The 14954-nt window shown below is 42.2% G+C and overlaps 1 protein-coding gene across 1 annotated transcript in view; it reads right to left on the bottom strand.

The window, feature by feature from the left end:
* The window catches only part of LOC308283857 (carnitine O-palmitoyltransferase 1, liver isoform-like), a gene marked incomplete at both ends in the record, with an annotated part of 45729 nt that overhangs the window by 16139 nt on the left and 14636 nt on the right, over positions 1-14954 (bottom strand). The window contains 6 exons of the mRNA XM_080724358.1: positions 3785-3901; positions 6021-6126; positions 6295-6483; positions 12981-13176; positions 14003-14090; positions 14517-14624. Coding sequence (XP_080580484.1) covers positions 3785-3901; positions 6021-6126; positions 6295-6483; positions 12981-13176; positions 14003-14090; positions 14517-14624 — 804 coding nt within the window. The remainder of the gene's footprint in view (positions 1-3784; positions 3902-6020; positions 6127-6294; positions 6484-12980; positions 13177-14002; positions 14091-14516; positions 14625-14954) is intronic.

Below are 14954 nucleotides of genomic sequence, written 5' to 3'. Positions count from 1 at the left end.
GTTAAGTGAAAAGGACCTTTTCTTTGACGATGGCTGGCCAGATTGCTGACCTAGAAAGATGACTTAGAAGGATTCAAAAGACACTTATAGAATCGGGTCAAAATTCTAATTTTCACGATTTTTCAAAAATAGCAGATCTACAAGCTCGCAGCGCGGCACTCGGTGCCGCGCTGTGAGCTTGTATATCTGCTATTTTTTTATATTTAAAGCATAAAATATTGCGTCATAATGTGTTCAGGTCTAAATGGCTTAATTAAACACTAACAGCCCGAGTTTGCTCCAGTGCCTTCCTTCTACATAGTCTGATCCCGCTCCTGAGATGCACCGGACCAGCCTAAACCTGCTTGAGGCACAGTGGAGACCCTTTGTGCTGACCATTCAATACTAACGGATTGTTCAAGCTTGGCCAACTCTGACTGTGAATAATAGCACCACATAAGGAGGCATCATACCCCCTGTTAACCACTTAAACAGTCTATGGTTAGTAAACTAATATAGAGTTGACCGGGGTCCTCTAGACCTGCTCCCCCCCCTACCCTCTACACCAAATCTCTTAGCCGAAAATAGCCAATCTACAACCTCACAGCGCATGTTGTGAGCTTACAGAATCGGCTACAGTATGTTTGGCAGATGCTCCCCCCAGAATAATGTGAAGGACCCCCAGTTTGATATGGATTAGGCTGCGGACCCCGATAAAATAATAATTATATACACACACACATTCACACACATCTATAGATTAAATAGATAGATCAATCCATTTACGGGATCCCAATCTACACTGTAAAATCGGTGTTAATTTAACATCATTTTGGGTCACAGACCCATAAGGGTCCATTTGGACCCTAGACCCTACTTTGAGAACCAGTAGAATAATCAATGCCTTCCCTTTTCTACAGTAGTTCATTGATGCAGGACTCAAAAAGGTTAGACATGAATGTCTCGCTTTGGGCCTGCTCTCGTTTACCTATGGAGGGTTTCTACATCGCTCTCCCTGATTTACAGCAGTGGTTCTCAACCTGTGGGTCGGGACAGGGGTCCCCAGATGATTGACTTAAATGTGAACATTGTTTCTCTAACATAAAATTTAAGTGTATAGAGGGTATATGCACATTTCTGCACATCGGACAATGGATATCGGATATCGGACACAATTAAAAAAAGAAAGGAATCTTATAAATATACAATACAATCACAAAATTGTAATCCCATAACCAAATGTTTTGGCATATAATTATTACATTAACGATATCCCACAATCTTATCCGGCAAACTTTTTTCCGCCGCTTCTCCACACATGAGTTTCCATTGCATTTTGCACTCAGTTTCACCGACTGTAGCCTGAACTGAAGCCTATCCTACAATTAATAAATGTCTTTAATTGAAAGGTGATAAAGGTGATGCATTTTTTATACTTGCTATGTAGCTTACTGTAAGTATCGGGTATCGGTATCAGGATATATTACAATTAATATATCGGATTGGATCGAATTGAAAAAACCTGTATTGTTGCATCCCTAGCCCCAACATGGAACCCGCAAAGCAAGTGGAAAAGGCGATAGAGTGATGTCCAGGAAATGTTAACGGACGGACGGTCAAAAGGTTCATCCCGTTGTTGACAGGGATATAAAAACAACTAAGGGTGTCAATGGCCTGCAAGTGCTTGCTGTAGGTTCAAGAATGCAACCTTTTTCCTCAGCCAACCTGTGCCCAAGAACTGCTACATGGTGAAATCCTGTGTACATTTAACCATTGAGAGTGTACAAATGGAATTAAATAAGTACACGTTTAGGGCATATTGCAATAATAATGTGTGGTTGTCTTGTCACAACGAGTGCTTGTCACAATATCCCAGGGGCTAAATGAACAGGATTTCATTGTGTACTGCCAAAAGATGTGAGTATGTGCAGCACATGCATACAGTACAGCTTTCCTCTTTTCCATGTATATGCTACTACAATATATTATCATAACACATAACACATTCAGTACATTTCCATAGTGTGAAGTTTAACTCCCACATAAGCAAGGTGTTCAAGAAGCCTTCTTTCACTTCAGAAACATATCTAAGAAGCAGTAATTTGTATCTTATCAGGATGTGTACACCCAGGGTCACATTGGCCAAGCTTCATGGCCTACTGTACATCTGGCCTAAATATTTGCACAAAGAGCCCAAACTTTGTTGTACGCCCACTCGCCCAGCGTCAAATTGGCCAAGCTTCGCAGCGGGACAAGTAGCTTATTGTCTGTATCAGTTGGTAACACACGGGAGTCTGTCCCTGTTACAATGTGCTAAGATCTGAGCTATCCGTGTGCGAAAGTTGGAGTCTGTAGAACCAACTATGTGCTGTGAGACCTCTTTCATGCGATTCGGGGCCCATCGGCCTCGGCTTCAATTATTAGTTGGGATGGGAGGGGATTGTTGCTATTACAATGTTGAGGAACCAAAACCAAAGAAATGTACTCTTCTCTACTCGCATAGAAATATGCAACAACTAGCCTTGTATCAGGTCACACTTGGTTGATTGGTGGTGACGTCACAGAGAACGATTCTCCCACATTGGCTAAAGGCCCAGCCAACAAGATATGGCCACATACTGTACATAACCACCCACATACTGTACATAAACACCCACATACTGTACATAACCACCCTCATACTCACCGAGATAGCCATCATCACTCTACTTACAATTAGCGATGGGACGATATAACAATTTCGTATCACGATTATTGTGATAATTGTGATTATTTACGAAATTATCGCGATAATCTAAACCCATTATCCTGGGGCGGAATATTTGCCTAAAAATAGCAGATCTATAAGCCCACAACACGTCGTGGATGGCAGTTTTAGCCGCAGTGCACCGCGGTGATCCACGATGCGGGCGGATTTGGATCAATCAAATATAACTATTAATTAATTTTGGATAACCGCGGATGAAATAATGCAGGAAATAAATTATGACATAATATATCTATCAATACAAAAGCTACATCTCTGAATGCTTGTGTCTGTGTGAGAGTGTGTTTTACTTTGTATAATTTGTTAATTCTTCATGAGGCAATGTCCAGTCCACAATTAAAACGATACAGCTGCAACCACTTAAACTTAAAGGCATTGGATCGGCATCACGGCATGCCTCGTCGCGCTCATTACCTTACCTCTATGGTCGCGCTGCGCTAAAAAGTTGAATCTCTTTCATACTGTAGATCCCTCGCGCATATTGCAAAGTATAGGTAAGTTAAACTTCCCACTAACACGCTGTGTGTGTGCTTGTCTCTCTCTCTCTCTCTCTCTCTCTCTCTCTCTCTCTCTCCCTCTCCCTCCCTCCCTCTCTCTCTCTCTCTCTCTCTCTCTCTCTCCCTCTCTCTCTCCCTCTCTCTCTCCCTCTCTCTCTCTCTCTCTCTCTCTCCCTCTCCCTCTCTCTCTCTCCCTCTCTCTCTCTCTCTCTCTCACGCAGCACAAAAAAGACGAACAGACATTCCGTAGACTAAATCATAAATGCATATCTGGGAATAGGCCTACCAGAAAACAATAATAATTTGACATATGGAAGATGCGGATGAGGATGGATGCAGATTTATGAATTGGATAAATATAATTAATGCGGTTGGAAAATGGGCGGATAATTAATTTGCGCGGATGGATTTGGATGAACTCAAAAGCCTATCCGCGCACCACTAACGCACACACACACACACACACGTGATATAGCACCAGCTAATGGGGATCCTTAATAAAATCAAATCAAAACACACACATCTAGGGCGCGTATAGTACCTCGGATGGGATGTCCCAGGCGAGGCGCTGCGGATGAGGCAGAGAGCGATCGATGTCTCCTTTGCAGTGTCCGTCCTCTGTGTAACCCAGCTGGAAGGCATCTGTGGCCAGAGTGAACTGGAGACATGGAACAGGTGTAGAGCCACACACACGCGCACACACACACACACACACACACACACACACACACACACACACACACACACACACACACACACACACACACACACACACACACACACACACACACACACACACACACACACACACACAGATATAACACACAGGGGTTTTAAAAGTGGGTGACGGGGCACCCTGGGGTGCCGTGACGGCAGTCCAGGGGTGCCGCGAGATCCTTTGATAATATTTGGAATTTATTTGGACACTTGAAAAAATATCTAGTATCATTTTAAACTTGAAGTATAAAGTTATTTTCAGTCAGTTCTAACCAAAAGGGCTATTATCTCAACGTTTTCCTCGCAACATAATCACTAAAACATTGTCACTGTCGGGCAGAAACCTCGTATCTCCAAGTTTCAAATGTGTACGTCTTTTGTTAAAGCAAAGCCCTGCTTCATCATACAAGACTGTCGCACAAAACTAGTGAAAACAGCCGATCTACAAGCACACAACGCCTTGTTGTGTGCTTGTAGATCTGCTGTTTTCACTAGTACATTTTATAGATGATAAATATAAAACGAACGGTTTTGGACATACAAGGTTTCCACCCGACAACGACGATATTATGCTAAAAATATAAGGTGCTGGGAGTGAAAATTATAATGTAGGGGTGCCTCGGATTAAAAAAATATTTATGGGGTGCCCTGAGACAAAAAAAACGTTTGGGAACCCCTGCTGTAACAAGATACAACATTTGAAGTGTATTTCATCATTTAGGCCAGTGTTTCCCAAACCTTTTAGCTCGTGACCCAAAAGAGGAATTAGAAGTTTGCTTGGGACCCAAACTAGTGAAACCAGCAGATCATGTTGTGAGGTTTCAGATCGGCTATTTTCACTTCTTCTTAAACATGAGTTTTCTAATTTATGGGATTTCTTTTCGCATTTATTTCTTCATGAAATTACTGGGAAAAAATATCATTGAATAATAAAACATTTTAACGTTTTGAAATAATAATTCAAAACAAAGTGAAGGCATAAAGGGACCCATAAAAATGTGTCCGCGACCCAAAAAAAGAGTCCAGACCCAGTGTTTGGGAAACAGTGATTTAGGCCATTCATAGAGGCCTTTATGCTGCTTGTCCACTAAATAAAGTTTATGTTGTGGCAGGTGATGTGCATCTGTGGCAGGAATGCAGATATGCCCAATGCCCATATATGGACAGGAAATTCCCAAAAGCACAAATCTGGATAAGATATGCCCATAGATGGACAGCTAAACCAATAATGCAGCATGAACAGCCTCAATTAAGGACAAATTGGCATGTCACATGCTCATATATGCAACCACTTTGTGAACATTCGTGCATGCACACACAGAGACAGGGGCGTCACAAGGGGAGGAAAGTGGGACTGAGTTACTAGGGCCCAAGGTGAAGGGGCCCTAGCAACTTTAGCTATTGAAAAATAGCAGATATACAAGCTCACAGCGCGGCACCGAGTGCAGCGCTGCGAGTTTGTAGATCTGCTATTTTTTAAAAGTTGTGAAATTGTGTGCAAATCTTTGAATATAGGTATTTTTTAAGCGGACATTTGTAACAAAAATTTTGCTTCTGGGGATCCCTGGAACTAAATATTTTGAGATGGGGGTCTGTGGCGAAATACATATCATCTTGGAGGTCCTTGACATGAAAAAGTTTGAGCACCACTGACATGGAAACATATGTTTCTTGCACACATTTTCACAATTTAAAAAAAATAGCAGATCTACAAGCTCGCAGCGCGGCACTCAGTGCCACGCTGTGAGCTTGTATATCTGCTATTTTTCAATAGTTAACATTCATGGGGGGCCCGCAGTGAATCCTTGTACCCAGGGCCCAGAATTTGGTGTGACGCCCCTGCACAGAGACATTCAAAGCAGACACAAAAGCACACATACAGTACTGCACTCGCACACACAAACCCATGGCAAAAACTCCAGGCAATTATGAAACAAATGCACAGATTTACACATCAACACATGAACAAGAAACAAACTCACACAAATGGATATACCCACAAAGAAATGTACTGTACATGCAATCCAAAATACACATGATACACACACACACACACACACCTCCCATAGGTGAGCTACTGTCGGTGCGTCAGCCCAGGAGTGTTCTGCATTCAGCCCATTCTTCCCGTTTTTATAGATCACAATGGAGAATGACTTATCAAACCACCTGAGAGAAACGGAGAATGACGGAGAGAGAGAGAGAGAGAGAGAGAGAGAGAGAGAGAGAGAGAGAGAGAGAGAGAGAGAGAGAGAGAGAATCAAACTGTAAGTGTGACTCGTTTTAGAATGACATGGCGCAAAGTTAAAAACTTGGCAGCCGATCCATCTCTATCACCTGTCGTAACATCTCCCATGAAGGAGAGACTTTGCATAGCGGTCCAGGTTCCCCGCTGGGTCATCTCCCATCATGCCTTGCTCCTCGTCGTCCAGGGTTACAAAGAAGGCGGCCCTTTCAATTGCGTCCAATGATCGCTTGTTGACCCCCGAGTTGAAGTAGCACTTCCTAGTCTGATACCACGGCATCCTGCAAGGACACACACACACACACACACACACACACACACATAGCGGTTATAATCATTAAGTACTGAGTGTAGTGTTTGACACAGTGCCAAAGGAAGTGCAGTGCACATATACTAGCGTAACTAACTCCTTAGGTAAACGAAAGATTACTTAAACAAATGCAATGGCAGAGATAAGTGCCATCATATCAAGTGCCCCTGAGGGTGCTAATCCAGTCGTGCTTGCAAAATATAATTGTCTCCGCCAGGCCGGAAGGCATATGGTGAGACTCTTTTGCCCCCTGTCCGTCCGTCCGTCCGTCTGTTACCAGCTAATCTCCGGCACCGTTGGCACAGTCGCTGTCAAACTGTGCACACACTACCTGGATGCCAATTCAGAGATCTGTCCCAAATTCTTCACATGGGCCAGTTCTAGCGCCACCACAAGGCCGATTTTTGCAAAACAATTGTTTTGACAGTGCTCCTACAGATTGTGTAAAAAAAAGAAGAAAAAAAACACACAAATCGATTTTCCATATTCCATTCGGTTAAGATTGGCTTCCAAAGTTTGCAGCATTGTCCCGCTTTGAACAAAATGCCTTAAATCATGAACTCAATTTTCTGCGAAATTGTCCACGCACATTCCCACTAGGCTGAGGAAGAAAGTCGACTTAAGATTTTTCAAATCAGCCTCATGGTGGTGCTACAACAGGCTGATTCATGTTTTTACCTATTAACTCCACCGATCAGTGTAAAACTTTGTATGCACACTCCCTAGAGGCCAAGGAAAAACCTTTGCACTGCATTTTTCATCTGCCTTTTATAGTGCCACCTGGAGGCCGACTAGTCATGTGATGAAGACGGATCTGTCCAATATTTCATATTACATCCTAATTGGCTAACATTGGCTTCCAAAGTTTTCAGCATTGGTCCGTTTTGAACAAAATGCCTCAAATCATGAACGCAGTTTGCGATTTCCGTGAGATTTTGCACGCACATTCCAACTAGGTCAAGGAACAAATGCCACACTTTTAACATTGGCCTGTTATAGCGCCACCAGCAGGTCCACTTTTGCAAAACAAATCTGTCCTCTGCCCTTCTGTTTGTGCTGAGAGTGAATGTGGTGTTTATAGAAGGGAAATCGAGTTCAACGACTTGGCATCTACCGTTTCAAAAATAAAAATAATTGCAACAAAGAGCAGGGTTCCCTCTCTCTCTCCCACTTCTTATTTTCATCTGCAAACGATCATGCGTTGATGATGCCACCCATGTAACAATGAGAGAGGGAAACGTCTGTCATTATGACTCATTTCTAGGAAATGCTTCTGCTTCTGAGAGGTCTCGTGATATAAAATTGAAAGTGTCATGGGATAACATCTGCGCGTGGTGTTTATAGAAAGGAAATTGTAGCTAGACTATTATAACTACTTCTAAGTATCCGCATATCTGACCAAACATCTCCAAAAAGTTAGCGACACCAACAGCTACAACACCAGAGGGAGCGCACACAATGATCTGATAACACAAACCCAAAAGACAAATAAGGGTAAATTCTCCTTCTAACATCACTGCCACCCAGGTGTGGAATTCCTTGACTACCTCCCTTAACCCTCTAAGGCCCGCATTAAGAAATACTTGAAATAAAAAATTGAAAAAAATCAGATGGTGTTGTAGGAGTCCTATTAAGAGGAAAATGTAATGTTTTTTTCAAAAAAATGTTTTTGTAAGATTTTATAGCCATAAATCAAAAATCATAAATCATGCTCTAATTTACATATGGGGGATATTTTTCACAATAATAACATTATGTACATGTTCTAGACATTCTAATGATCACCAAAAAAAATAGTACAGGCATTTTACTTATGTTTTTGTGAGGTATAGCTTCCATGAAAAAGTGAGATGTTGTTCGTCAAAACTCTGGAATTTCAGCGGGTGTGGCGGGTGTGAATGTCAGCCCCTGTGGGGGGTATTTATATGCAAATATTGTGGCCAATGGCATTGTAATACTAAACAATAGAATCCAATGGTGGTGTTTAGGTGGTAGGGGGAGCTAAAATAAAATGATTTAAACCTTTTTTTGGATAAAATACAAACGTTGTAATATTACAACCGTGGGCCTTAGAGGGTTAAAACATGTAGCTCGCTGGCATCCTTCAAAACTGCCCTGACAATTCACCTTTCAGGAGGCCAGAGAAGGAGGTAGTTATCACTTCTCCCATAGACAGGCGAGAAGTGAGCACCCCGACCCCCTTGTTTCTCCTATCCTGTACATAGTGTTTTTTATAACTGCGATATTAGTGGATGTTTTCTTTGCTTGCTATTTATTATTTTCATGAATTAAATACAGAGGGCTTCCAACGTAAAAAGTCTTATTTGGGATGTTCCTTTTAGGCAGGGTGTTTAACTGTACTTGTACTGTACTACATTTCAATTGAATTGACTATAAGTACTTGTACTGTTCTCCATTTTTGTCTAATAAAATAATCAATCAATCAATCAATTAATGATATTTTTTTGTTCATGGAATTCCTTAGATGTGTTTGTTTGTTTTAAAATGTATAAAATCATTTTAAAAAATATATATTAAAAAACATTAGATTTTTACTGGATTTTACAAAGAATTGTTCCGTGACCCACAAATGACCCAAATGGATTGGGAAACAGTGGTGTAGAAGACAAATGAGAAAAATTATTTCACAATCATAAATGTGCTTTGTTACTTTGACCCAGGATTGTGCAAGCAGAATACTACACAGATTTGAGTTAGATATGAGGCATATTTGTGTGTGTTTGTGTGTGTGTGTGTGTGTGTGTGTGTGTGTGTGTGTGTGTGTGTGTGTGTGTGTGTGTGTGTGTGAGCATGACCAAAGACCATTCAAGAGAAATACTCTATGATACAAGTTGAAAAGAGAGTGAAAGAGAGACACGTGTGTGTCTCTCTCACACACACACACACACACACACACACACACACACACACACACACACACACACACACACACACACACACACACACACACACACACACACACACACACTTCTAGTCACATTCTGTCACTGTCCAGTTTAGGGGCAGGCCCGTCCGTCTGTTGTTTATCACTTATTTCTGTGGAAACGGCAAACAGTGGCAGGTCTGCGCCTGAGTGTGGACCTCAGGCTAGAGATCAAGAATGTGACTGCAGAACGGGCCTTTCCATGGAGCACAACTGTGAATTGCTACTATATAATACTATACCACTATTATACCAATTATGGATGGAAGCAGGTACACTGTTAGCCATCTACAAACACATAAAAGTCTGTTTAGGACTGATTAACTCAACATTGTAAATCATACATATTATTTTAATAACCCCCAACCGTTTCAGATTCTGCCCTCATCCATTTCAAAAGACTGGCGATGATGACCTACAAGGCAATCAAGACTACCACCCGGCCCCACACACACACACACACACACACACACACACACACACACACACACACACACACACACACACACACACACACACACACACACACACACACACACACACACACACACACACACACACACACACACACACACACCACACACACACACACACTTCCTACCTACCCTCTTCACTCATCATTTCAGCGATTACTGAGGCTGATAAACCATTAACTAAAAGTAGGGTTACAAGAATTGGTTCGTGCCATCTGCAGTGGACATTGTAAATAACCCTACCACCCAACCCCTACAGCCCATGATCACTGCTGCCGTTATGGGAATGCATTTTATATATTAGTTGTATTTGTATTGTTTGTATACTGGATGCCAGTGTGCCAAAGGAACATTTCCATTTTTTCTTTTACTTAATTTTTATTTTGTCACAAGCGCAAACATTTTACATAATTTTCATCGCCATATTACAGTCCATATCAATCCTCCGTGGTGTCATTCTTCCAGGTCATGTATTCAGTCCATTTCTCCCATTTTTCAAGAAACAGTTCCTCTTGTATCATGAGTCTATGTGTAAAGCTCTCCATCACATACATCTCCTCCACAATGCACAGCCACTGCTCAATGGTACAGGCCTACAATAATACAAATGTAGGGTAATCTCAGCTGTTATCAGAGAGTGATGACAAGTAAAAAAAAAAAACTACTTTATAGATCAAAGAGAAATGGGAAGCAGGATTTGGGGTGCATATTGCCGAGAAGGACTGGTACAATATTTGTAAGACACGGTGCACAGCACGTTTCTATATTATGTTAAATTGAATGGACAATAAAGTCTTCTTTATGGTCAACTTCCTGTCACTTCCTGCGCAGATGTTTTCTCATGACACCTTTGGTTTTATATATCACAAGTCAAGGACCTCTCAGAAGCAGAAGCATTTCCTAATAAATGAGTCATAATGACAGATGTTTCCCTCTCTCATTCCTACATGCGTGTCGATGGCATCATCAACACAGGACGTTTTGCAGATCAAAGTAAGAAGTGGAAGAGAGAGAGGGAATAACCCTGTTTTTTTTATTTTGTTGCACCAAAACTGCAATATTATCAGCCGTTTCATTTTGTTGTGAACTATTTGTTACATTTGCTACATTAAACATTCTATATTTGTAATGTATATTCAACCCTGGTCCATGAGGCAGGAGTGTGAACTTCTGGTCAAGTAAGGTCAATACCCAAAGACGCTCATCAGTCCTAGGCTGCCACCTAGTGGCCAGTAATAATTAAAGGACCACAGACGAAAAGAGTCAAATCATATCCTAGGCACAGGGATGCAACCTTGCTGAGCTGAAGTTTGATTGAAAGCAGTGAAGACAAGGAGAGCCGGGTGTACAAATAAATCACACGTTATTTGTCTACATTTCAAAAGACTGGCGATGATGACCTACAAGGCAATCAAGACTACCACCTGGGTGAGGAGTCCCCACAATGATGTGCTCTGTGAGCCGATTATGCCATTTAGGCCTAGAATTATTGAATGCTTTAACTATACTTTAACTATTGAAAAATAGCAAATAGCTCGATCTGCTATTTTTGAAAAAAATCATGATTTGTTTTTGCAAGTCTTTGAATATATCTATTTAAAAGCAAACATTTGTGACTCAAATATTTGCTTCTGGGGGGTCCCTGGAACAACATATTTTGAGATGGGGGTGTGCGGCCAAATAAATGTAATTTTGGGGGTCCTTGACATAGAAAAGGTTTGAGAACGGCTGATGTAGAGGAAGGATTTGCAGGTCAAATATCAAAGATACCGTAATTGCTGGACTATAAGCCGCACCTGAATATATGCCGCACCAGCTAAATTTAGAACAAAAAACAAATGTTTACATATATAAGCCGCACCTGACTATAAGCCGCAGGTGTCCTTCCTGCTAACCCTTGTATATCTGCTATTTATCAATATTTAAAGCATAAAATAATGGTTAAAGTGGTTCAAATCTAACGCGACTCGGGCGGCGTTCCAGGTGTTTGAGGGTTAAAGGGAACAGGAAGTGATGTACGGCTGCCCAGGCATTGTTAAATTCCGACATCTGGGTGAGAGGGGTGTAAAATTCCTGGCCAACGCCATGGAAAGTGGGCTTTGGAACTTCCTCTCCGTCACGCAGCTGGTGTGTTCAAGGCTCATGATGTGGACTATAATGCTATTTGTATACACTAACTCTATTTGTATAAGTGTTAAAAACAAAGCTAATCTCTAATACCAATTAATCACCCAACATTCAAGTCATACTGTACATGTTGATCTTATTCAGTCCACCATTCAAACAAACGGCTAACTCACTGCAGATGGCTTTATTGGCACGTTTTCACTTAATAAACCCTAGGCTACTCTCTTGCTATTTAAATTGCTTTTTTTTTTTTTTACAACCGTCTGCAGCTGTTTTACTTGAGTACTACGTGTTGACATGAGAAAGCCCTCATTAACCTACCTATTTAGACGTGAGGCTGATTCTAAAAAGGTTTCTGAAAAACGTACATGTATACTGCATATTTTATTCATAAATTACCATTGTTATATACTGTACATAGCAACAACTAGCCCAAAAAGGGTTCCCGGATTGAATGGGTTAATATATACATACAGTATATGAATCTTGCACCTGATTTTCATAGGGATAAACTCTTGGGCTGCCATGCTCTTTATCCAACTCAAAATGACAGCCTGACGGTGCATTACTCGTTTTAAACTTAAACAGTACATTAAAATATGTATCAGAAAACATGATGATGTGAAAAACAAGCAATAAACAAGCCTCAGCCAGCACACAGACAAACAGCCGGAGGGGTTATTTGCTACTGGTTGCATCTGTGATTGGTTGAACCAACCTTTTCATTTAACCAATTAGCTGTCCAGCTAGCGAAAAAAAAAAAAAAAGCCATTTCATAAAATAAAGTCTAACCAGCAAACTAAGTGACCAATCAATCAACAATTCAACGGACCAATTTACACGCCAACTTACAGTACAATCATACCATCATTCATTCACTCAACTGACAGGCTAACCGAAGGACAAGTCAGTCCTATCCCGTACCTGTCTCCAGCAGTGAGGGCCCCCAGCTTGTCCTCTCCAGGCTGCGGGGGAGAGGGGTCATCCAGGATCCGCTGGATCTGGTACTCGATCTCCCGGGGACACAGCAGCCGGCCGGCGCGGTACACCCACAGGCGGAAGAAACGTCCCTTGTGATACACCGCTACGAACTCACTGTCCTGCCAGTGCTGGAGTACATCTGGGGAATGGTGACGTGTGAGGAGAGACAGCGGTCACAGATTTATGGTCATAGTCATTGCTGTGTGAAATTTGACCATGTACTAAGAAAAAATAAATCAAGAAAATATGGGTATGTAAATGTATAAAAAAATATAATACAGAAAATAGCCCATTTACAAGTTCACAACTGTCACGATGTGAAGCGTTGTGAGCTTCTAAATCAGCATTTCATTTAAGATTAATTTCTGGGCTTTTATGCCATTATTGATAGGACAGTAGACTGACAGGAAATGGGGGGAGAGAGATGGGGAGTGACACGCAGCAACGGTCGTGGCGAACGGGATTCGAACCCGCAACACGCCGCCAGGGCTGGCATTGCAGCCTAGGGTGCCCGGGAAGCCATTTCACAACAGAGGGGCCGCCGCCAGGGGCTTTGTCTATTTGGAAACGTTTTAGACTGAAGTGAGAGTAATGAGGCAGCTGATACGACATTTCCAATTCAATAAATGAGTCGATAGTCTAGACGTTCTGTGGGTGGGCTGCAACACGTTTGTTCTGTTGAAGGATTTCCATAAGATATCATCGCCATGATGACAATCGGCTTCATAATGACGGCTTCCTCTGTCATTTTGTGTGCATGCATGACATGTGCACGCTCTGTGTGACTGCATGTGCAGGTATATGGTTGTGTTTGCATGTTTACACAATACACACGTTTACTCTATTTGATTTTGCACATATAAGGGGAGTGTGTGTGTGTGTGTGTGTGTGTGTGTGTGTGTGTGTGTGTGTGTGTGTGTGTGTGTGTGTGTGTGTGTGCGCGCGCGCGTGCGTGTGTGTATTACCAGTCTCATCTCCTGGTGTGCGTGTTGTGTTGAACATCCTCTCACACTGAGCAGCACATAGTGGGATGACGGTACCAGGTACACGAGACTGAGAGAGAGAGAGAGAGAGAGAGAGAGAGAGAGAGAGGGAGAGAGAGAGGGAGAGAGAGAGAGAGAGAGAGGGGAGGGAAAAGGATGGAAAAAAAATACGATCAATAAACCTGTGCATGGATGTATCCTTTACTGTCCGCCCTGAGACTGGGAGGTCGGGATTCAATCCCCTGGGCGAGTCATACCAAAGACTAAAACGAGTACCCAATGCCTACCGGCGTGGCACTCAGCGTCAAGGGTTTGGATCCGAGGTGAGTCTGTCCCTGCGACATACTAGTGCCATGTCCAGGGGGGTGTACTTATATATCAGGCTGCCTCACACAAACGGAAACAGGAGATCCTAATAGATCTTTTAAAATATTCAACTAAATCCATTAGTCTGATTAACCACACACACACATATAGAGACTACGGTAGTTCTTACGGGTTTCAGTTCCTCTCGGTTGACCTTGCGTCTGTAGAGCAGCAGGGCTGTGATGGTGTTGCCTGCCCTGGCAGCCTGGATGGGGGTGGGGGTCACGTACAGGAAGTCCTGGAACACATTATTACTTCAAATTATTTTTATGCTTTAACTATTACAAAAATAGCAGACATACAAGCTCGCAGCGCGGCACCCTTGAAGTCAAATCCTTCTTCTAAAATCAGTGGTTCTCAAACTTTTTCATGTCAATGGCCTCCTGTCGTTTTTGTTGATTGACACTCACGCTCTGACATCACTGTGATGTCAGGGGAACCAAATCCCTTTTATTGCCATATATGGAGATCCCTGTGATGCCAGGGGAACAAATCCCTTTTATGCCCATATATGGAGATCCCTGGGATGCCAGGTGGACCAAATCCTTTTTATGCCCCTATATGGAGA

This window comes from Nannobrachium achirus, assembly GCF_963921795.1.
Source record: "Nannobrachium achirus genome assembly, chromosome: 4".
In the NCBI taxonomy this organism is placed as follows: domain Eukaryota; kingdom Metazoa; phylum Chordata; class Actinopteri; order Myctophiformes; family Myctophidae; genus Nannobrachium; species Nannobrachium achirus.
This window is presented reverse-complemented; position numbering and strand designations above follow the sequence as displayed.